The 25,413-nt window shown below is 44.5% G+C and overlaps 1 protein-coding gene across 1 annotated transcript in view; it reads left to right on the top strand.

Moving 5' to 3' along the window:
* The window catches only part of KASH5 (KASH domain containing 5), a 145,771-nt gene that overhangs the window by 62,047 nt on the left and 58,311 nt on the right, over nt 1–25,413 (top strand). The window contains exons 10-12 of the mRNA XM_075327914.1: nt 61–117; nt 6,658–6,717; nt 16,059–16,123. Coding sequence (XP_075184029.1) covers nt 61–117; nt 6,658–6,717; nt 16,059–16,123 — 182 coding nt within the window. The remainder of the gene's footprint in view (nt 1–60; nt 118–6,657; nt 6,718–16,058; nt 16,124–25,413) is intronic.

Below are 25,413 nucleotides of genomic sequence, written 5' to 3'. Positions count from 1 at the left end.
CAAAGGAGCATTACATGTTGTGATTATATTATGTTTTATTTTAATCTATTATATTATCAGAATCAACTAGATGACTATGAAAACCTACTGGTGCATAAAGATGAACTACTGACGCAGGTGAGTTCATCAGCTTTCATGTTTATACAGAACTAGCTGTAGTACCCAGCATTGCCCGAGTAAGGGCGGTGTCACACGGTACGATATATTGTGCGATATGTCGTCGGGGTCACGGATTCCGTGACGCGTATCCGGCATCGTTAGAGATGTCGTAGCGTGTGACAGCTACGAACGACTGTGAACAAGCAAAAATACTCACCTTATCGTTGCTCGTTGACACGTCGTTCATTTTCATAAAGTTGTTCTTCCTTCTGCGTGCCGGTTGTTCGTTGTTCCTGAGGCTGCACACATCGCTCCGTGTGACACCTCGGAAACGACTAACACAGCTTACCTGCGTCCTCCGGCAATGCGGAATGAAGGAGGTGGGGGGGATGTTTACGTCCCGCTCATCTCCGCCCCTCCGCTTCTATTGGGCGGCCGCTTAGTGACGCCGCTGTGATGCCGAACGTCCCTCCCCCTTCAGGAAAAGGATGTTCGTCACCCCCAGCGAGGTCGTTAGGGAGGTAAGTACGTGTGACGGGGGTAAACGACTTTGTGCGCCACGGGCAACAAATTGCCCGTGACGCACAAATGACGGGGGCGGGTGCGATCGCTCATGCGATTGCACGATATATATCGTCCCGTGTAACGCCGCCCTAAGTCTACTCTCTCCCACTCTCCCACTCTCCCTCTCTCCCACTCTCTCTATCTCTCCCCCCTCTCCCAATCTCCCTCTCTCCAGGTAGAACACCCTCTGATCTGTCTCCTGGCTTTGCAGATAAATGGGAAAAATACCCTACTACATATATCATTAAAGATTTTACTTTTTTTCCAAAATTCTCTTTCCCCATCCTGGAAAACCTGATCCTTATCTTGTCATCCTTTGCATGGGGATAGTCAGTCTTTCTGGTGCTAGCGCTGGACAGAGACAAGGGGACTGTGCATTTTCATTCCCTGCAGCGAAACTGAAAATTCCCAAAACACAACATCACTTGTGACATAACCAATATCTAGTAAAAGAATTGAAAATGCCTTAGTAAATCCAGTCCTCTTACAAGGAAATCTTGTCCTGATTTGTTTAGCGGTCCACATCATTCTTTTTTTTTTTTTTTTTTTTTAGGTTTCTGGGTTATGTTTTTCACATTGTGTAATTTTATTGTATATTTTTGTATTTTTGGGAGTTATGTTGCTTTTTAATATGAGTAAAAAAATATATTTACTGTTTTCATTTGAAGTACCCTGAAGCACTTGAATTTGTAAGGGATTAAGTTTATCTATAGTGAGTAGTGACAGCAATGAGTTCCGATTACACAGGTGTCTGAGAGGGTCCAGGTTACATGAGAACTGAAAAAAAAAACATTCTGTATATAGTAGGATTGGAAAGGGCTCATGCTGTATATTGGAGGCTATGTGGGGCTCATGCTGTATATAGGAGACTACGTGGGAGCTAATTCTGTATACGGGAGGATATCTGGGGGCTCATGCTGTATATAAGAGGCAATGTGGGGTCTTATGCTGTATATAGGAGGATGAGTGGGTCTTATTCTGTATATAGGAGATTTGGTGGCTCCTGCTATATATAGGAGGCTATGTGGGGGCTTATGCTGTATATAGGAGACTGTGTAGGGGCTTATACTGTATATAGGGGGTTGTGTGAGGAGTTGTACTGTATATAGGGAGATGTCAGTGTGGCGCCCCTGACCTGGTCAGGCACCACTGAGTACTGCTCCCATGCTGGGGGCAGTACAATACAGGTGATCCAGAAGGCTGACCGAGGTGTGACTACACAGGCGCATAGTAATCAGGTCTCACACATCTACCTTTGATAGGGACCCCTGGGGAATCCAGGAGGGGGCGTAGTCTCCATGTCCACTCAAGGGGTGTGGTAGAGAGCCTGGTTGCTAGGGGGCGTAGGCAGGCACAGTGGGGAGGGAGAAGTGAGCCAGTCGAGGAGTGCAGCTCAGGGAGGCCAGACGTGTGGAGCAGACCCTGGAAGCTGACACAACACTGACAACGTCCGCGCAGTGACTACCAACGGGGGAGACCGGTCACCTGGTAGTGCTACCCGAAAACCACGCAAGGCTAGAGAGAGCAAAGGGGTGGCTAAGTAAAGGGACTGCCAGGGAGGAACCAGGCCTCTAAGAGTGCAGGTTCTCAGAGTTGGGGACCATTCAGTTGTCCTGCTCAACCTGCAGGTGGGGGTACTTCATGCCCTCACCACCACACACAGAGTCCGGAGCCACGTAGCGAAGAGAGGGCCCATAGTTCACAGGAGGCAAGCAGCTGGATTGACCTGGTCCAGGCCACAAGCAAACGGGCCAAAAGAAGGGGAGAGAGGCATCAGCAACTTCCCTGGGCGACCCCAGTAGGGCTTCAAGTAGGGGTCACCCCAAAACACACAGGGCTAGGAAGGCGAGTTGGTAGTCACCCTCATCAGCCAGCCGGAAGGATACCTGGTTCCAGCCTGGTTCATCCCAGATACGCCAGGGTTACTCACCCTGCCATCAACTGTGAGTAAAAACCCTTAAAGACTGCCTGGACTGTGTTTGAGTCATTCTGCACCTTGTGGTTCCACCAACTCAAAACGAGCCCTGGGACCAGCCCTACTCTCAGGGAGCCACACCACCTAACTGCACCTACCAACAACGCCGGGCGTCCCTTAACTTGCAGTGGCGGTCCCCTGACCGCAATACCGAGAGTGGCGTCACGAAAATCCTAAAGAGAAGATTCCCTACCTGTGACCAGACCATCCCACGTGGAGTCCCTGAAGGTAATGCACCGACAAAACACCTGTGGCGCTTCACATCAGCATACTTAATCCTGCTCAATATTAAGTGATACAATTAATATTAGTATAAAATAATTATAATTAATATGTTAATGTTAATATTGAGAAGAATTAATTTCAGCATCACGGTCTCTCATGTGGTCCCTGTGGAAAATAAATTTCCCGCCCCTGCTTTATCATGTATAACGCTACATTATGTATAGTGCTGTACATTAGGGGAAAAAAATTATGCTGCACAGTTTGTCTTTCTCATTTTATGTCTGCATATGAGCTCCTGTGCATTAATCATATGACCTAGCATATATGTGAAGCCCCACAGGTGTTGTGTCTGTGCATTACCTTCAGGGACTCCACGTGGAGGATGGAATAGTCTGGTCACAGGTAGGGAACCTTCTCTTTAGGATTTTCGTGATGTCACTCTCGGTATTGCGGTCAGGGGACCGCCACTGCAGGTTAAGGGACGCCTGGGGTTGTTGGTAGGTGCAGTTAGGTGGTGTGGCCCCCCGAGAGTAGGGCTGGCCCCAGGGCCCGTTTTGAGTGGGTGGAACCACAAGGCGCAAAATGACTCAAACACAGTCCAGGCAGTCTTTAAGGGTTTTTACTCACAGTTGATGGCAGGGTGAGTAACCCGGGCGTAGCTGGGATGAACCAGGCTGGAACCAGGTATCCTTCCGGCTGGCTGATGAGGGTGACTACCAACTCGCCTTCCTAGCCCTGTGTGTTTTGGGGTGACCCCTACTTGAAGCCCTGCTGGGGTCGCCCAGGGAAGTTGCTGATGCCTCTCTCCCCTTCTTTTGGCCCGTTTGCTTGTAGCCTGGACCAGGTCACTCGGGCTGCTTGCCTCCTGTGAACTATGGGCCCTATCTTTGCTACGTGGCTGCGGACTCTGTGGTGGTATGGGGTGGGTCTGAAGTGCCCCCCACTGGCAGGTTTGGCAGAGAAAATTGAATGAATCTCTGCACTGGGACCTGTTACCCTTGTGGGCCTGGTACCTCCCTGGCAGTCCCCTTACTCTGCCACCCCTTTTCTCTCTCTAGCCTTGGGTGGATTTCGGGTAGCACTACCAGGTGACCGATCTCCCCCGTCGGTAGTCACTGCGCGTACGTTGTCTAACTAGTGGCAGCCTCAGGTCTCCTCTTTGCGTCCGCTCTCCCTGAGCTCCACTTCAGACTGACTCACTACTACCTCCCCACTGTGCTTGCCTACGCAACCTAGCAACCAGGCTCTCTACCACACCCCTTGAGTGGAGATGGAAGCCACGCCCCCTCCTGGTTCCCCAGGGGTCCACTCAAAGGTAGATGTGTGAGACCTGATTACTATGCGCCTGTGTAGTCACACCTGGGTCAGCCTTCTGGATTACCTGTATTGTACTGCCCTCAGCATGGGTGCAGTACTCAGTGGTGCCTGACCAGGTCAGGGGCGCCACACATGATCTATCAAAGGGGATGATATGACATTTCACGTGATACGGGCTGGGAGAGGTCCTTGCCTTCTAAACTGCCGGGGCCCAGGCTACTCTTAATCCGCCCAGTCTAACAGCCCTATTGAGAATGAAAATCCTGTACCAGTAGATGTCACTGAAGCTTCAGAATATTTGCCCTAGACTCTCTCCTTGCCTTCTACACTTCAAATCATATCAGTCTTTTCACAATATGTCCAAGGTAAAAAAAGATGTTATAATCTCTACACTCATTATTGAAGAATAAGAAGATGTCAATGTGCGGAGCTAGACTTTCTACTTTATACAAAGTAAAGGCCCCTTTACACACTGCAACATCACTAGCGATATCGCTGTAACGTCACCGGTTTTGTGACGTAATAGCGACCTCCCCAGCGACATTGCAGTGTGTGACACGCATCAGCGACCTGGCCCCTGCTGTGAGGTCGCTGATCTCTACAAATCTTTGACGCCGATTTTTTGGTCCTTTGTTTCCCGCTGCGCAGCATGCATCGGTGTGTTTGACACCGTTACAATGACATTGTTAGCAACTTAGCCCGCAGGCTTGCTATAGCGTTCCCTACCAGCGAGGTCGTTCTGCAGGTCCGGGATCGCTGGAAAGTCTCTAAACGCTGCTGCATCATTGGTCAGATCTGTCTCTTTGACAGTGTAACACCTGCCTGGATCCACAGACTCAGATGTGCTGTAAAGGGGAGGCTAGAGGGAAGCCACTCACCAAGTAGGACCCCCAGAACCCTGAAACCCTTTAACCCCTATACAGGGATTTGGAATTACACCGGGAACTGGAGATCACTACCTGTGGAAGGCTGCAGTCCGATGAGAGTAGTAGTCAGGCAGGGTCAAACCAGGAATTGCGGAACAGGGACAGAATCGGCAGGCAGTTACGTAGTCAGTAAACGTAGCAGAGGTCAGATCTGGGTCGGGCAGCAAGGTACAAAAACAGTAGGCAGAAGGGTAGTCAAAACACGCAGAAGTCAACACACAGGAATCACCAAACAGAATAGGACGTAATAGGAGCCAGGAAAATCAGAACTATATCTGGCAGTAATCATGTGACAGGAGGGGAAATAAGAAGGGTGTGGTGTCTTCCCATTGGCTGTAGCTGAACGCTGGCAACTTCAGCTGGAAGACACATGCCACCCACAGTCAGCCAGCGGTACTGCAGATCCCAAGCTAACCAAGCCCAGTGGATGATCGGAGCCTGCGCCCACTGGTGCCGCTGGCATCGACTTCTCTCCCATCACCAGCACCATCCACGGCAGGAACACGGCGTCGCCTGTCGATCGGAGCAGAAGTCGCTGGAGCAGACTCCGGCGGTGACGTAACAGACAGCTTACCAGCGACTATTTAGAGACTTTCCAGCGATTCCGGCCAGGTTGGGATCTGGTGGGATCGCTAGAAAGTCTCAGTGTGTAAAGGGGCCTTAACTCAGGCCTAACGCAGCAATTGGGGCATCTTCTCCAGGGCATCTGATGGGCCCACGGGTCTGGAGGGTTACTCATCACCGGGCCGGTGTAGGGTTATTTGTCACCGGATTGGGATGTCACAGCGGCCAGGCTCGGTTCCGTGACCCCGGCAGTGTCAATAATGATGGACGAAGGGTGAATGTGAGGAGATCCGCTGTTCTGGGCTCCAGCCGATCCCAGATAGTTCGGAGATTAAGGCCGGTGATCCTTCTGTGTTTCCTTTCTATTGGTAATCCCTCCACCCCAGCACCTGGTCAGTGGAACGGACCACGTATGCTTGCCACACTCCCCGTGAGCCCTGGGATCCCCCTTCTTCGTAAGAACCCAGGCCGAGTCGCTCTAGCTCCAAGCCACGTGTCCCTTGGTGTTTCATGTCCTCTCTCCCTTGTCTGCTGTTGCCTAGCCACAAGTCCAGGCTCGACTCCTTTCTGCGTGATGTTGCCATTCACTTCCCCCCTGACCGTGCCCCACCTCCTGGGTCACCACACTAGTGGGCAGGAGGTCCCATACCTCCTGATGGCCACACTCAGCACCTACCCTAGCCCAGTCCCAGTGGGAAGGCGGCTAACTGTGTGTTATATGAATTGTGGTGTGCACCGGTGAATGACCTCTGTATTACTTGGGATGAAAACTAAATCTCTGCTGAGATGCAGTACCCTGTGGCACCTGAAGCTTCAGGGGCGCCACACATCCAGCCACTTTGTATGGTCAAAGAATTGAGATACAGGGTGGGACACTACATTGAACCTTTTTTCCCTGGGGAAGAAAAGCCTTCTTACAGTTTTGGATAACAACATATGGTATGCCTGTGTTCATTGTATTAATTTCATTTATTACATATTTTATAGAAAACTATCCAATCTGAAGAGCTAATGGGACTAGTAGAAGAACAAAAAACATTGTTGCAGGTAGGTCTGCTCATTTTTTGGATTTATATGTAGTTGTGTGTTTTAGTTATATAGCTGTCATTTTACCCTGATTGGCTGTCGTGTGGTTCCTCTCCTGGTACAGTCCATACTACGTGTTCTGTACTGTTCTTTACCAGTGCCAAAATGAGCTGCACCCATGGACATCAGGTTATTTCCAGTTTTAAAGTCTTCTTCTGTTATGCTGCTTGACATTTATATCCCATACTTGGACAAAGTTAAAGCACCATGCAGAGTGGACAACCAGAAGATCATTCACATCACTCCGTATGTGCATAATTATTCATCCCAAATCCTCTCTTTCACTATTCCTTTTTTTTCAGCATGGCTGAGATTGAGGCTTTTTATCTGAGCTCCCTCAAATATCAGACCTTTGCTCTCTTTGTTTCCTTCGTCATTTGGACTGTAAATTATGTGTGCATCTTACAAGGAGAGTCTCATGTAGAACGTCCATATTATGAGCCCGCAGCACCATGGGACCTCAGTTTAGTCAATGAAGTACTGTAGGAAAATTCTTTTAAGACTACTTTACAATATCTCCTTATGACTGCTCTCCTAGAAAGTTTCCCTTTTGGTAGCCATTACCTCCGTGACTCCGCTTTGGTCTCATCTGACCAGAGCACCCTCTTCCACATGCTAGGAAGTGGACACAACTATAATGTGCAAGAAAATGCTCTGGTCAGTTGAAACCAAAGTAGAGCATTTTGGACTGAATGCAAAAAGCTATGTGTGGAGGAACATTAAAACTGTACATCATACTGAAAACACCATCTCCACAGTCACACATGGTGGTGGCAGAATCCTGCTGTGGGGAGACGTTTCTTCAGCAGGATAGGATAACTGAAGTGAGCACTAATATATATATATATTATGAGTGCAAGCCAAAAAATACATACTATACAAGAATAAGGCTGCACATCAAACATAGATAATGGTATAATGTCTCAAGCATATGGAAAAATATTGGAATATACAATGAAAAATGCTACTTGCTAATTTGAACATGTGAATAATGAATTGCATACCTGCCATGAATATTAGGAAAAAGGAGATATTTAGCAATCGCATTGATCAATGTAACTGAGCCCCAAAACCTCGTCAAGGTATATCTCTATATTGGGGTCCCTAGCTTTGTGACCCTAACTGTGTGTCATCTCATTGCAATTAAAAACTGCTGTGGGTGGAGAGGGGTAACTAAGAACTTTCTTATATAGGAGATGGAAAAAACATGGCCGAAAGGGGCGGAGCTGTGTTCACATTCAGAAGAAAAAAAAACTACATATAACTGAATAGGATAACTGAAGTGAGCACTAATATATATATATATTATGAGTGCAAGCCAAAAAATACATACTATACAAGAATAAGGCTGCACATCAAACATAGATAATGGTATAATGCCTCAAGCATATGGAAAAATATTGGAATATACAATGAAAAATGCTACTTGCTAATTTGAACATGTGAATAATGAATTGCATACCTGCCATGAATATTAGGAAAAAGGAGATATTTAGCAATCGCATTGATCAATGTAACTGAGCCCCAAAACCTCGTCAAGGTATATCTCTATATTGGGGTCCCTAGCTTTGTGACCCTAACTGTGTGTCATCTCATTGCAATTAAAAACTGCTGTGGGTGGAGAGGGGTAACTAAGAACTTTCTTATATAGGAGATGGAAAAAACATGGCCGAAAGGGGCGGAGCTGTGTTCACATTCAGAAAAAAAAAACTACATATAACTGAATAGGATAACTGAAGTGAGCACTAATATATATATATATATTATGAGTGCAAGCCAAAAAATACATACTATACAAGAATAAGGCTGCACATCAAACATAGATAATGGTATAATGCCTCAAGCATATGGAAAAATATTGGAATATACAATGAAAAATGCTACTTGCTAATTTGAACATGTGAATAATGAATTGCATACCTGCCATGAATATTAGGAAAAAGGAGATATTTAGCAATCGCATTGATCAATGTAACTGAGCCCCAAAACCTCGTCAAGGTATATCTCTATATTGGGGTCCCTAGCTTTGTGACCCTAACTGTGTGTCATCTCATTGCAATTAAAAACTGCTGTGGGTGGAGAGGGGTAACTAAGAACTTTCTTATATAGGAGATGGAAAAAACATGGCCGAAAGGGGCGGAGCTGTGTTCACATTCAGAAAAAAAAAACTTCACATAACTGAATAGGATAACTGAAGTGAGCACTAATATATATATATATTATGAGTGCAAGCCAAAAAATACATACTATACAAGAATAAGGCTGCACATCAAACATAGATAATGGTATAATGCCTCAAGCATATGGAAAAATATTGGAATATACAATGAAAAATGCTACTTGCTAATTTGAACATGTGAATAATGAATTGCATACCTGCCATGAATATTAGGAAAAAGGAGATATTTAGCAATCGCATTGATCAATGTAACTGAGCCCCAAAACCTCGTCAAGGTATATCTCTATATTGGGGTCCCTAGCTTTGTGACCCTAACTGTGTGTCATCTCATTGCAATTAAAAACTGCTGTGGGTGGAGAGGGGTAACTAAGAACTTTCTTATATAGGAGATGGAAAAAACATGGCCGAAAGGGGCGGAGCTGTGTTCACATTCAGAAAAAAAAAAAAAAAACTACATATAACTGAATAGGATAACTGAAGTGAGCACTAATATATATATATATTTTTGGCTTGCACTCATAATATATATATATATTAGTGCTCACTTCAGTTATCCTATTCAGTTATATGTAGTTTTTTGTTTTTTGTTTTTTTTTCTGAATCTGAACACAGCTCCGCCCCTTTCGGCCATGTTTTTTCCATCTCCTATATAAGAAAGTTCTTAGTTACCCCTCTCCACCCACAGCAGTTTTTAATTGCAATGAGATGACACACAGTTAGGGTCACAAAGCTAGGGACCCCAATATAGAGATATACCTTGACGAGGTTTTGGGGCTCAGTTACATTGATCAATGCGATTGCTAAATATCTCCTTTTTCCTAATATTCATGGCAGGTATGCAATTCATTATTCACATGTTCAAATTAGCAAGTAGCATTTTTCATTGTATATTCCAATATTTTTCCATATGCTTGAGGCATTATACCATTATCTATGTTTGATGTGCAGCCTTATTCTTGTATAGTTTCTTCAGCAGGGACAGGGAAGCTGGTCATAGCAGATTGGAAAATGGATGGAGCTAAAAACAGGACAATCTAAGGGAAAACCTGTTAGAGGCTACGAAAGACTTGAGACAGGGGCATAGGTTCACCTTCCAGCAGGACAACATACCCTAAAAATCCTGCAAGAGCTATGATGGATGGTTTAGATCAAAACATATTCATGTCTGGGAGCGGCCCAGTCACAGTCCAGACCCAAATCCTATTGAGAATCTGTGGCAAGACCTGGTGATCACAGATGTCTCCATCCAATCTCACTGAGCTAGAGCAAATATGCAAAGAAGAATGGGAAAAAAATCCACTCTAGATGTGCAAAGCTGGAGAGACATTCCCCAAAGGACTTGCAAGAGTAATTGCAGGGAATGGTAGTCCTATAAGGTATTGAATTGGGGGTTGAATACAAATGCACTTCTCAATGTTCAGATTTATATTTTGTGATATTGCATACAGTTCACACACTGCATAATGGGGTTACTCACACACTTGCTGGTCTTCAAGGAAAAAAAGAAGTGGACTTTACAGCATCCAAGCATTCCATCTGCAATATGCCCAGAACGACATACAAAAGAACTGTCAGTTCCAAAAGCACCTGAAACATTTTCAGTCGAGTCAAGCGAAGAAGAAGGCGCTTGTCATGAAGCATGTTCCTCTCATGACCCAGAGTTTGTCAGCAACCTCAACTGAACCACATCTTATAACACAAAGTGAACTCAACAATCTTTTTGGAGATCTGGATCTGACCAAGAACAATACTGATCTCTTAGGTTCCAGGCTACAGCAGTGGAATCTCCTAGTGGGCGATGTGGGGATTTCTTTGTTCCAGATCTTGACCATTACTTCTTCATGAATGGTGATCTTGTGGCATGCAACAACATAAACAGCTTAATGGAAGCTCTGACGAAAAGTCATAATCCAGAGAAATGGAGGCTCTTCATCGATTTGTCCAAAACATGCCTAAAAGCCGTCTTGCTGTATAATGGCAATGCACTACCTTTAATTCCAGTTGGTTGTACTGTCCACATGAAAGAAACCTATGACAACATGAAACAGCTGTTCAGGTGCCTGAGCTATGACCAACAATGTGGCCCCTGAGTGGTGACTTAGAGGTGGCAGCCCTCTCACGTGGTCTCCAGGGTGGATACACAAAGTCCTGCTGCTTTCTGTATGAGTGGGATAGACGTGCAAGAGAACATCACTACAATATAAGAGACTGGCCTCACCGACATTCACTTCAGCCGGGGAAAAAAATGTCCTGCATCTAGCACTTGTTCACACACATAAGATTTTGGTACCAACATTGCATATCAAGTTGGGCCTATTGAAGAACTTTGTAAAGACAATGTATAAAATGAAAAAGTATTCAAGTATCTCACTGATCAATTTCCAAGGTTGAGTGAAGCAAAGATAAAGGAAGGAATCTTTATTGGACCTCAGATTCGAAAGCTTCTTCAAGATGAGGAGTTTCTCCGTTTGCTGCAACACAATAAAAAGCCTGCAAGGGTATCATCCACATTGGTGGTAACTATTTATTTGGGAAACTCAAACATAGATAACTATGAAATGTTGGTGGAAAATCTCCTCAAAACATGTTAGCATCTTGGCTGTAACATGTCCTAAAAGATTTATTTCTTACATTCGCATCTAGACCTTCTGCACCAAACTGCGGACATTGAGCGATGAGCACGTTGAGAGATTTCACTAAGAAGCTTCAGCTATGGAGAAAAGATATCGTCAAGGACTTTCCTCTGTTGCAGATTTGGTGACAGGTTCTGAGCCTGAGTCTCACTTTATTTTGTGGGACTCTGTTTATTAAATGGATTTTCTTTCCTTTGGGGAGGAGAGGGATAATGTCAATTTTCATTCCAGCAGCTCCTGATTCCAGGTCAGGTATTTCCGGTTGGGACCATGCCCAGGTCCTATAAATACCCTCATCTTTCAATAGAGGGTGCCAGTTATTTTCATTCATTTGGTAGCTTGGCCAGGAGGAGGAAGTAGCTCTAGAAACCCCCTCTGAGACTTGTGTTGTAGGCTGCAGCATTGGGTATTGCTGCAGAACTTCTAGAAGTGCTGGTTGAACGCTATGGATATTCCCTAGTAGTTTGTTTTCTTTCCCCTCTTTTATGTTGTTTCCTCTCGTGCACTCTTAGTCGCTCCTTTATGTCTGGTTGCCGTGTGTACGAGTAGTTGTTGTAGTAGTTACCCCTGTCTTGTCTATATTTGTTGGTGAGGTGGTTGACTTCAGTTCTTGTCCATTCCCCCTCAGGTGGTGGGTTGTGGAGGGGGTCTTATCATCAGGGACAAGGACAGGAGATAGGGTCCAGGTTGGAGGCTCGGACCTCTCTACCTTTAAGGGTACCTCCGGGTGTTAGGGTAAGCGCAGGCACCCCAGCCTTAGGGTCAGCATAGGCTTCACCGGTAACAGATATCAAGGAAAATGTAATCCATCAATGCTTGCAGATTACTGTGGAACAATTGTAAGAGATGATCCGATGCAGGAGGACAAGAGGCAAGCAAAAACAAGTTGTCACTGAATGAGGATCAAATTTTGCAGTGCAATTTCTGTAACTGTTTATAATTCGCACTAGTGTTTAGACATGGTTTTAGGTATTTGAATTGTTGCCAAGTTTCCTCTAAATAAATATCAGGAAATTGGAATAACAAAATATTCTTCATCTTTATATTTGCAAAAATAATAATGTTTCAAAGTACTGAAACATTTATGCATTAATTATATGTAGCAGTAAAAGGAAAACTGTTTGATATCATAGAAACAAGAGAGAACTAAAAATGTATTTTCATTTTTTACATTTGAATTCAGTAAGTCAAAAGGCTCATTTTATAAGGTAACCTGACAACGTTTGAAAATCTGTAGATCCATGTAACCTGTCCAGAATAAAATAGCTTTGTTCTGTCACCCGCAGTAGGAGGGTGATTTTGCCAAGACTCTACTAGTTCATTTTCCAGGGTGCCCACAATATTCTTAAAAGTCTTAGCGGAAAACAAAGTTCAAAGACATCAATCCTGTTCTTACACCTTTTATCTGGTCTGGCTTTCATATGCTTTAAAAACATGGATCACAATTGTCATTGCTGGATTTTTTGTTTCTTTACATCATTATTTCTGAAGATCTTTTCGATTCTTTCATCTTCGCTCCGCTAAGTGTCAGTCTATGTCACTTTTCTGGTTAATAAGTAAGCCAAGTAATCAAGAAACTTCTTATTCACTCTTCATTAGTATTCCTAAAGTCATACATCTCTGCTGCTCTCGTAATTTTTGTTTTATTAAAACTTAAAGACGTTCTCTGCTTCGGACAATGTCCCTTTGTACAGTTGTCATCTGCAGTACAAGTGTTAGGTTTCCCTATAGGAGAAATGGTAGTGTGTTCAAATTAAATGGCTGTGTTGTGTGTCTATGTTCCTTATCTTGTATCCTTATATTTTGGGGCTGCTTGTAAATTCATAAGATTGTAATGTTGTTGCTTATGATATAAAAAGTTAAATAATGAATTTTCAAAAAAAAATTAATCATCTCACAATGACTATGGGATAGCGGGGAACTAGAGCTCCAAAGCTGTCCCTCAAATGAGGGGGCCCTATGCTATCCCTATTCTCAGGAATACTCCTAATGGTGGGGATGTCTGAGTCTCCTCCCTGGCCCTGCTCCTGATCAGTCCTGATCTGATTCCCCCTCTACCTACTCCCAGGGAGGGATGGGACAGGAGTGAAATTAAACCCACAGATGAAGACAGACAAGGGAAAACCAAAACTCTGTCACACCGCACGCACCCACAGAGGTTAAGACAAAAAGAGATTCAGGAGGAAATACAAGAGGAGAAAGGAAGTTACAAAACAACAGAGTTAAGGCCGCTTTACATGCTGCGATCTTGCTAGCGAGATCACTAGCGTGCGTACCCGCCCCCATCGTTTGTACGTCACGGGCAAAATCGCTGATCATGGCGCACAAAATTGCACGGACCCGTCACACTACTTACCTGCCTAGCGACGTTGCTGTGACCAGCAAACCACCTCCTTTCTAAGGGGGCGGTTCCTTTGGCGTCACAGCAACGTCACTAAGTGGCCACCCAATCGAAGCGGAGGGGCGGAGATGAGCGGGACGAACATCCTGCCCACTTTCTTCCTTCCTCATTGCCGGCGGCCACAGGTAAGGTGAGGTTCCTCATTCCTGCGATGTCACACATAGCGATGTGTGCTGCCGCAGGAACGAGGATCAACATCGTACCTGCAGCAGCAACAATAATTGGGAATAGGGGGGCATGTCAATGATTAGCGATTTTGGACATGTTTGCAACGATTTTCGATTGCATGCAGGTATCACACGCAACGACATCGCTAACGCGGCCGGATGTGCGTCACAAATTCCGTGACCCCAACGAGATCGCTTTAGCCATGTCGCAGCATGTAAAGCGGCCTTTAAACTCCACAACTGCACCAAGCAATAAGCATAAATATCTACAGATAGTCTGGGACACCACACTTCACAGTCCAACATATATAAACCATGGCTGGCATGGGTGGAAGGATTCAACCAGCATAAATAGGAGGGGAGCAGATGTGATAGGCCTCCCCACAACATGTGATCAAAAGAGCAAGCAGACTAGCAGAGATTAACCCTTGCTAACCTGCCTATGAATCTGCACACAGTAGGTCAACGCATCGTTCTATTTACAGGATGGCTGTAAATAGAACGATGTTGTAGAATGTCAAGTTACACAGCATGGTCAGAGAATGTGACATGGTGCTACTTCATTCTAGCGTTCAACAAGAGGTCTCAGTGCTCATGGGACACACAGCTGTTTCTATAGAAAACACTATTAATCACCACAAAACACACACAATCTGAGTGGTAAATGTACAAGAGCGCTTTTATGCATGAACTCTGTGCAGCTCACAGTCCAGCCTCAGTCACACTGTCACATGGAGTTTTGCTCAAAACTCGCCGAGTGTCATGGTATCATCAGACGCTGTTCACACTACAGATTTTGTCACTCCTCACTATGGTTTCTTTGGTGTTTCTAAGTTACACAGGCAGGCTTGGACGTCGAACAGCTGTCAGCTCATTAATGGTCAAACTAGCAAGAGGTAACCTCTGCTAGTCTGCTGGTTACCTCTGGGATCACATGTTGATGGATATCTATCACATTTACTCCTTGTTGTTTTAAGATGGTGGAATCTGTCCTCCTATGCTGACTTTAGTTTATTGCTGTGTTGGTCTTTGTGCTGTTGTGTCCCAGTCCTGCTGATGGATATATTGCATGGTGATTGGAGATGTTGTGGAGTTCTCCCATCTTCTTTATAATTCCTCCCTGGTCTTATTTTCCTCCTAAGCTCTTATTGTCTTATACCTCTGTGTGAGCATGCTATGTTTGTCTATCTCTGTTGGTTATATCACACTCCTGTACCGGTTATCCCCTGGAGTAGGAGGTATAAGATCAGGGCTGGTCAGGAGCAGGGTCAGGTAGGCGGCTCAGACATCCTCACCTTCAGAGGTCATTCTGAGATAAGGGATAGTTAGGGTCCACCTAGTCTGAGGGGCAGTCTAGGAGCTCTGGTCCCCTGCTCTTCCCGATCTTCGTGACATGCAATTGCTACATATCGCAGCATTTTCCCATTAATGTTATTAGATTATGTAACTTGCCTGCCTAGTATTATAGCCACCTGGTTTCCCTAAAGATTTCCAATCTAATACACAGTCTTGCTGTGGCTTAAACTCCCTTTCCTACAGCTGGGCAATGGCTGAAAAGGTTAAGTCTTTACAATAATGCAGCCTTTGGCAACCATGGGTAAGCAGGATTTGGGCCACAGTGAAAAAAAAAACCAAAACAGCACAGTCCGGTTGTCACTGTGGCCCAAACCCTGGTCACCCACAGTTGTGCCATTACATATTATGTGCACCTTACATGAGCAATTTGACCGTTGTGGCATGTGATGTCTTCCATTGGCCTAAAAACTGCCACATAAGAAATCTGGATCATTTTTAGATTTTCCAAAAACTTTATCTTAGATGTTTCCTAAATTGATTTGTATCAAAAAGAAAGTGAAAATTCTGCAAGATGATATTATGCCTTGAAGTTCTTACATCTGACAGTTCTTTGCTTTCTTTCCAAGGAGCTTAAAAATGAAAAGAATAATTTACAAGAAGAACTTTTACAGACCCACGAGAACATTGCCATGTAAGATACCAGTACGGAAATGATAAAAGTTGTAAGTAAGCAATACGGGGAAAATATAAAAGTATATGACAATTACCAAGGGAACCAGGGAGTATCAGTTTTAGAATGAAAAAAAGCACAAAATGAGGATGCAAAGGAAAAACCAAGAACAGGGAGACCATTGACATTTTTGTGATCACAAGGTCACTTACAACTTTTTGTACTAGTTTTTATTGCTGTATATTATTACAGCCTTCACCCAACCCATAGGGTCACTTTTTGGGAAATGGTCCTTCAAAATTTATTTTCCTGGCCACGTGTTTTTCAGGTTGCTACCATACTGCTCTATTAATGTTAAAAAAAAATGGTGAACCTGAATTTCTTAGCTTTCTGGAATGAATAGGGGAATGAAGACCTATGGGTTAGGCCCCCACTGTTCAGAATGTTAGGTGTCATTATTCTCTGACACGAGGTTGCCACAGTCGGCAAATGAGTTATTTTTCCTTGGCGCACAGAGAAACGTCAAGATTTTGGAGGACGTAACAGCTCAAATGTTCCAGTTTTGAAAAACACACCAGGCACAGGGTCCTTCCATGCATGGGTCTTAGTGCCTTACCAGCTCAGCCTCGGCTACACTTGCACAGTACAGAAAGTCATGGATTAAAGTGTTGGCATCCTTGAAATTGTTCCAGAAAATGAAGTATTTCTCCAAGAACATTATTGCAATTACACATTTTATCATACACATGTTTCATTTTTTTGTGGTATTTGAAAAACACAAAAAAAAACAGAGAAAAAAAGCAAATTAAACATAATTTCACCCAAAAAACCCCAAATGATCAGGACAAAATTGTTGGCACCTTTACAACGTTATTTCAAGCATGTGATGCTCGTTCAAATGCATCTGTGGCAAATAACAGGTGTGGGCAATATGAAAATCACACCTGAAACCAGATAAAAAGGGGGGAAGTTGTCTAAATCTTTGCATTGTGTGTTTGTGTGTGCCACACTATGCATGGAGAACAAAAGGAGAAGAAGAGAACTGTATGAGGACTTGATAATCAAAATTGTTGAAAAATATCAACAATCTCAAGGTTACAAGTCCATCTCCAGAGATCTTGATGTTCCTTTCTCCACATTGTGCAGCATAATCAAGAAGTTTACAACCCCATAGCTGTAGCTAATCTCCCTGGACATTGATGGCAGAGACAAATTGATGAAAGGTTGCAACGCAGGAAGGTCCTGATTGTGGATAAGCTGCCCCAATCAAGTTCCAAAGAAATTTGAGTTGTGCTGCAGGCTCAGGGTGGATCAGGGTTAGCGCGAAATATTTGGATACATTTGAATTAAATGAAACGCTTGTGGATAGATGAGACCAAGATAGAGCTTTTTGGGAAAGCACATATCAGTATGTTTACTGATAACAGAATGAGGCCTACAAAGCAAAGAACACAGGGCCTACAATAAAATATGGTAGAGGTGCAAAGATGTTTTGGGGTTTGTTTGCTGCCTCTGGCACTGGGTGTCTTGATTCTGTGCAAGGCATCATGAAATCCGAAGATTACCAAAGGATTTTAAACCTCAATGCAGTGTCCAGTGTCAGAAAGCTGGGTCTGTGCCCTAAGACGTGGGTCTTCCAACAGGACAATGACACCAAACATGCATCATGAATCTCCCAGAAATGGATGGAAACAAAGCGCTGGAGGGTTCTGAAGAGTATATACCTCAATTATCAATTAGAAGGAGGAACCCAATTATGAAAAAACCATAAAGAAAATTCCTATATTAAAATTACCAAAATTTTATTGGTCATTTACTAAAAAACTGTCAGTGCAGTCAGAAATAGAATAGCCACTTAAAAGTGGTTTGGACGGGTGTAAGGGACAAAGTGCGCCAGATGTCGATATTCAGGATTATCAATATATATAGGAGGGATGGGGCCTATCCTAGCCCTATGAATGTCCCCTACCTACCAGCGGAGTGTAAACACCCTAACACTTGGTGCCCCCGCTCCTCGGCGGCTGTCCCTCACTGTCCCTCCAACCACAAAACCACCATCACCATATAGTGTGTGTGCAGAAAAGTGCAGTCAAAAAAACTGTAATAGTCTGAATAGCCACTCTATAGGTTCAATACAGATCAGAAAACAGTGGTTCCCCAGTCAGAGTAACCACTCTATAGAGTCATTATTTAGATAAATTACATTAATCCCTTCAAGGATAAATAGGCAGTGCTTCCATCCTACAGGACATGTCAGTATAAATACAATTTAGTGCCTAGGCACCTGCACACCTATCTCAGGTCATCATATTAGTCATCTCAATTTGATGAAAGTACTTATCATATCGTTTGTCATCTCATCTCAACGCGTTTCTCCCTCAGGATGTCTGGGGGTTCATCAGGAGATGTTCAGTCTCTACAGCCGATGTCACAATGGAGGTACGGTTGTTGTGCCTAATAGCGTCGCTGGGGACCACATGAATCTGGGTCCTATCCCATTAAATGGTAACAGAAATAATGCCTCATCAGGCCGTGCACCACCACCCCTTTTTATTATCAACTCGGTCAATGCCGAGTGGTCCCGCCCCCATGAGGCTTACCGTCCTTATTTCTTTAAACCGCCGCGCCATATTGCCGGCGGTCACTTCCGGTATGAGACCCTGTGACGTGTGACCGGAAATCAATATTCCCCACCAGGCCTTGCTCACACCAACAGGCCTCCGACGTCACAACGGAAGTTCCGACGTGTGGAACGCACACTGCGTTCCACTTGTAAAAGAACGCCCCTACAGGAAGTCAATATTCCACACCAGGACCTGCTCACACTTCAAAACATCCGACATCACACCGGAGGTCACGAAGTGTGAAGCGCAAACTGCGTTCCACTTGTAAAGAACGCCTTCACAGCAGCCAAAGGGTCATATGTAGTGGGAGGGTGATTAGTTAGTCACGGACTGAGGAGTCTTATCGGGCTATTCATAGCGATAAGGAAATAAATACAGTGCGATATTGTTAAATCGCCACAACATTAACCATTGCTCGTCCTATAGGGACAATAAGCACTTAGGCATCTCTGCCCGCTCCACTCAATAACTCATCACATGACAATAGAAGAAAAGAGGGTTCCCAAAAATACACCAAGAATAGATTCAGAAAAAAATCATATAAAATCATATAAAACTGGTGAAGTTTAATTGTTCATTAATCCCGGCCGGGCACATACTGCGCAACAGGTAAATCCACCTGGTTTCCCTCTGGAGGAGGCCTAGGCACTAAATTGTATTTATACTGACATGTCCTGTAGGATGGAAGCACTGCCTATTTATCCTTGAAGGGATTAATGTAATTTATCTAAATAATGACTCTATAGAGTGGTTACTCTAACTGGGGAACCACTGTTTTCTGATCTGTATTGAACCTATAGAGTGGCTATTCAGACTATTACAGTTTTTTTGACTGCACTTTTCTGCACACACACTATATGGTGATGGTGGTTTTGTGGTTGGAGGGACAGTGAGGGACAGCCGCCGAGGAGCGGGGGCACCAAGTGTTAGGGTGTTTACACTCCGCTGGTAGGTAGGGGACATTCATAGGGCTAGGATAGGCCCCATCCCTCCTATATATATTGATAATCCTGAATATCGACATCTGGCGCACTTTGTCCCTTACACCCGTCCAAACCACTTTTAAGTGGCTATTCTATTTCTGACTGCACTGACAGTTTTTTAGTAAATGACTAATAAAATTTTGGTAATTTTAATATAGGAATTTTCTTTATGGTTTTTTGATAATTGGGTTCCTCCATTTATTTGTTAATTGAGGTATATACTTGATATGGCTGGCTTTCTGTCAGCTCCGCTTAACACATCTGATTGGATGAGTGATGTGGAAGAGGCGTTCTCTGAGACCTCTGAACTAAGCAGGACATTGGCTAAACCTAGCATCAAAAATATCTTCTCAGATTTATTGGCGTGTTATAAAGACCATCTAAAATCTTTGTGGGAGGTGAGATCTTTGGAGCATTATATTAAGAGTGGTATTGTTCCAAGAGGCCTAAGGATTTCGCTAACACCAGCACCAAGGTCAAGGACCCAGACATTGTTAGAGAAGTGGCGTAAGGAATCAATAGCGTCATCAATTCGCTTTATGACTATCCTCTTAGAGGAAGAAAAACTGACCCTAGAAGAGTCATCTAAAAGACTTGAAAGTCAAATTGAGAGAGCCCGTGAATATAAATCTGACTCTGACTTTAGTAATAAAGAAATTACACTTAAATCTACAGTAGATAAATATCAGCAGGAGTTGAAGGAGAGGAAACATAGACATTACGTACGAGACCTGGCTGATTTTAAGGATAATAAAGCCTATCCCAACTTAGAGTCATACGAACATGTAGGTGATCCTTCTTCCTCAGACGCAGATAACTCTGACACGGAGTATCGGGCAAGAGAGGGCTCATTCAGAGGTAATAGAGGTAGGGGTCAATTTAGGAGGTTTAGAAACAAGAACAAAAAATGGGAGGAAAGAAGGGGGAATCAGAGATTCCCGGCAGCTGGAGTACCTCCGGGGGAGTCTTCGGTTCCATCCTCATCCTCCTCTTCATCTTCTTCTCCGGCCTCTTTTTTAGAGGGGACAGACGGTATGTCATACCAATTACGCACACGACTAGTGGGGGTACAGAAAAAATAGTAGGAACAGGTGTGGAGGAAGATAGGCAGAGAATCATCAACCTGTCCTCATATACCCTCTCTACCGATGAGGAAAAGGTTCTGGCCGCAGGCCTTACTTTTGTGCCGACTACACGGTGTGATCCATTTTTATGGATCAAGGATATAAACTTGTTTCTTAGGAAACTAAAGTGGAAGAAACACTTTGTTATTACTGATAGAACTAAATGCCAACAATTGGGGATTCCTTTGGAGTCCCTGAATGATGTTAGGTTGTTGGCCGGGCTTGCTGAGGAAAGTGACCGTGAAATTGGTGAAGGCCCTTTTTCGGATCTAAAACCTAAAAGCGTACGATTTCCACCATTGGGGGAATGTAGCAATATTGACATATTTGCTAAACTAGTCTCGGCTGAGATCAGTAAAATTAACCCAAGAAGGGGTAGATCTGAGACCAATCTTGGATCTCTGGAGAGGGAAGCACTGTTGTCTCTAGAAAAAAATAGAAACATCGTAATTAAGCCCTCCGATAAAGGAGGGAACACTGTGATTCTTGATGTAGAAAAGTATAGGGATATGTGCTTTTCTATTCTCCATGATTCTGTGACCTATGAGATACTGAGGGGGGACCCCACAAAAGACTATGCCTGTAAACTATTGGAGATTTTAACACAGGCATTGGATGATATGCTAATCTCCAAGAGTGAATTAGACTTTATGTATCCTAAACATCCGAGAATAGCAACATTCTATTCACTTCCTAAGATACATAAAGGCTATGTGCCATTAAAAGGCCGGCCTATAGTTTCGGGCATAGAGGCACTGTGTCAGAATGTTAGTGTCTATTTGGACAAACTTCTGCGCCCGTTCGTAACATCTCTACCATCATACATTAGGGACACTGCTGACCTTATTGGGAAGTTGGAAGGAATTTGTCTGGAACAGGGCACCATCTTAACATCTATAGATGTGGAAGCCCTATACAGCAGTATCCCTCATGAGAAGGGCATTGAGTCAGTAGAGTACTTCCTAAAGAGCATGGGGAGTCATTTTGGATCCCATAACATCCTAATCATCAAATTGTTGAGGTTTGTCCTAGGGCACAACTACTTCCTGTTTAACAGGAAGTTCTACCACCAACTCAGGGGCACAGCGATGGGGAGCCCCTGTGCTCCCACATACGCTAATTTGCTCCTGGGTTGGTGGGAGGACACAGTTGTTTTTAGGGATGAGGATGTCATCTGGACCCCCAGGATTCTGTTCTGGGGGAGGTACATTGATGACATCCTCATCCTTTGGTCGGGTGACCAACACTCCTTCAGGGCTTTTGTTGAACATCTAAACTTGAATAACCTTATCCTTAGGTTTACCTCTGAGATAGGGGGAGATAGGATTTCCTTTTTGGATTTGTATATCAAGAGAAATCAGGACGGCTATTTGGACACTACCATTTATAGGAAACCCACGGCAACCAATAGTTTGCTACGGTGGGAGAGCTGTCACCCCACTAGCCTGAAGAGAGGGATCCCTAAGGGACAGTTCCTCCGACTTCGGAGGAACTGTTCTAGTTTGGGAGATTTTCAGGCACAATCTAATAACCTTAAGCGTAGGTTCAGAGAGAGAGGCTACCCAATGGGAGTGATTGATAAGGCATATAGGTTCGCAAAGGGAAAAAACAGGACAGAGCTAATTGTCCCCCGTCAGAAAATACAGAATGATGGGATGACGAGACTGCTTGGGACATATGACGACCAAACGGATAGGATTATGGACATATTGAGGCGACACTGGGACATTTTACGGGCAGACCCAGACCTGGTAGACACTCTAACCACAAAGCCCTCGGCCACTTTTAGGAGGGGGAGGTCAATAAGGGACCATTTGGTCCACAGTCATTTTGAGCAACCAAAAATGGCAGGGACATGGTTAGACAGGAGACCCATTGGGACCTTTAGGTGTGGGTCCTGTAGTTTCTGCAGATTTATTGACCCCTCAAAAACTTTCACAAGTGCAGTGACAGGGAGAGTTTTCTCCAATAGGGACTTTGCAAATTGTAAGACCACGGGAGTGATCTATGTGTGTACTTGTCAATGTCCCAAAAACTATGTGGGCAAAACTAAAAGAGAGCTAAGAGTAAGGATAGGGGGGCACATAGGGGACATCCTCCACAAAAGAGATACTGCTCTAGCCCGGCATATAGTCCAATGTCACAATGGAGATACAAAAAGTGTCCTATTCAAAGTAATTGAGACCGTCCAGAAACATGAGAGACTGGGCGACTGGGATAGGTTAATCCTCCAGAGGGAAACCAGGTGGATTTACCTGTTGCGCAGTATGTGCCCGGCCGGGATTAATGAACAATTAAACTTCACCAGTTTTATATGATTTTATATGATTTTTTTCTGAAACTATTCTTGGTGTATTTTTGGGAACCCTCTTTTCTTCTATTGTCATGTGATGAGTTATTGAGTGGAGCGGGCAGAGATGCCTAAGTGCTTATTGTCCCTATAGGACGAGCAATGGTTAATGTTGTGGCGATTTAACAATATCGCACTGTATTTATTTCCTTATCGCTATGAATAGCCCGATAAGACTCCTCAGTCCGTGACTAACTAATCACCCTCCCACTACATATGACCCTTTGGCTGCTGTGAAAGCGTTCTTTACAAGTGGAACGCAGTTTGCGCTTCACTCTTCATGACCTCCGGTGTGATGTCGGATGTTTTGAAGTGTGAGCAGGTCCTGGTGGGGAATATTGACTTCCTGTAGGGGTGTTCTTTTACAAGTGGAACGCAGTGTGCGTTCCACACGTCGGAACTTCCGTTGTGACGTCGGAGGCCTGTTTGTGTGAGCAAGGCCTGGTGGGGAATATTGATTTCCGGTCACACGTCACAGGGTCTCATACCGGAAGTGACCGCCGGCAATATGGCGCGGCGGTTTAAAGAAATAAGGACGGTAAGCCTCATGGGGGCAGGACCACTCGGCATTGACCGAGTTGATAATTAAAAGGGGTGGTGGTGCACGGCCTGATGAGGCATTATTTCTGTTACCATTTAATGGGATCGGACCCAGATTCATGTGGTCCCCAGCGACGCTATTAGGCACAACAACCGTACCTCCATTGTGACATCGGCTGTAGAGACTGAACATCTCCTGATGAACCCCCAGACATCCTGAGGGAGAAACGCGTTGAGATGAGATGACAAACGATATGATAAGTACTTTCATCAAATTGAGATGACTAATATGATGACCTGAGATAGGTGTGCAGGTGCCTAGGCACTATATTGTATTTATACTGACATGTCCTGTAGGATGGAAGCACTGCCTATTTATCCTTGAAGGGATTAATGTAATTTATCTAAATAATGACTCTATAGAGTGGTTACTCTGACTGGGGAACCACTGTTTTCTGATCTGTATTGAACCTATAGAGTGGCTATTCAGACTATTACAGTTTTTTTGACTGCACTTTTCTGCACACACACTGTATGGTGATGGTGGTTTTGTGGTTGGAGGGACAGTGAGGGACAGCCGCCGAGGAGCGGGGGCATCACGTGTTAGGGTGTTTACACTCCGCTGGTAGGTAGGGGACATTCATAGGGCTAGCATAGGCCCCATCCCTCCTATATATATTGATAATCCTGAATATCGACATCTGGCGCACTTTGTCCCTTACACCCGTCCAAACCACTTTTAAGTGGCTATTCTATTTCTGACTGCACTGACAGTTTTTTAGTAAATGACTAATAAAATTTTGGTAATTTTAATATAGGAATTTTCTTTAGGGTTCTGAAGAGGCAGCCATAAATAAGTCCGGATCTAAATCCCATTGACACCTGTGGAGAGATCTTAAAAATGCTGTTGGGAGAAGAGAAGACGCCTTCAAATATAAGAGACCTGGAGCGGTTTATAAAGAAGACTCCAAAATTCCAGGGGAGAGGAGTAAAGGGGACTTTACACGCTGCAATATCGTTAATGAATTATCGTCGTGGTCACGGTGTTTGTGACGCACATCCGGCGTCATTAACAATATCGCAATGTGTGACACTTATGAGCGACCTTAAACGATCGGAAAAGTGGTCAAAACCGTTTGCCGCGGCGAGGTCGTCCTGAAACAAAAATCGTTTTCGGCTTATTAGCAATGTTGATCCTCGTTCCTGCGGCATCACACATCGCTGTGTGTGACACCGCAGGAGCGACGAACATCTCCTTACCTGCCTCCACCGGCTATGCGGAAGGAAGGAGGTGGGCGGGATGTTACGTCCTGCTCATCTCCGCCCCTCTGCTTCTATTGGATGCCTGCCGTGTGACGTCGCTGTGACGCCGCACGAATCACCCCCTTAGAAAGGAGGCGGTTCGCCGGCCAGAGCGACGTCGCAGGGCAGGTAAGTCCGTGTGATGGGGGTAAGCAAGGTTGTGCGGCACGAGCAGCGATTTGCCCGTGTCGTACATCAGACGGGGGCGGGTACGATCGCTTGCGATCTCGGTAGCGAGATCGCAGCATGTAAAGCCCACTTAAGAAGCTTGTAGATGGTTATAGGAACAGATTGATTGCAGTTAATTATTCCAAAGAGTAAAGGGTGTGCAGCTAAATACTAAATTGAGGGGGCCAAAAATTATGTTGGGCCCATTTTTGAAGTTCTT

The sequence above is a fragment of the Anomaloglossus baeobatrachus genome, chromosome 11 (genome assembly GCF_048569485.1).
Source record: "Anomaloglossus baeobatrachus isolate aAnoBae1 chromosome 11, aAnoBae1.hap1, whole genome shotgun sequence".
Classification (NCBI taxonomy): domain Eukaryota; kingdom Metazoa; phylum Chordata; class Amphibia; order Anura; family Aromobatidae; genus Anomaloglossus; species Anomaloglossus baeobatrachus.
This window is presented reverse-complemented; position numbering and strand designations above follow the sequence as displayed.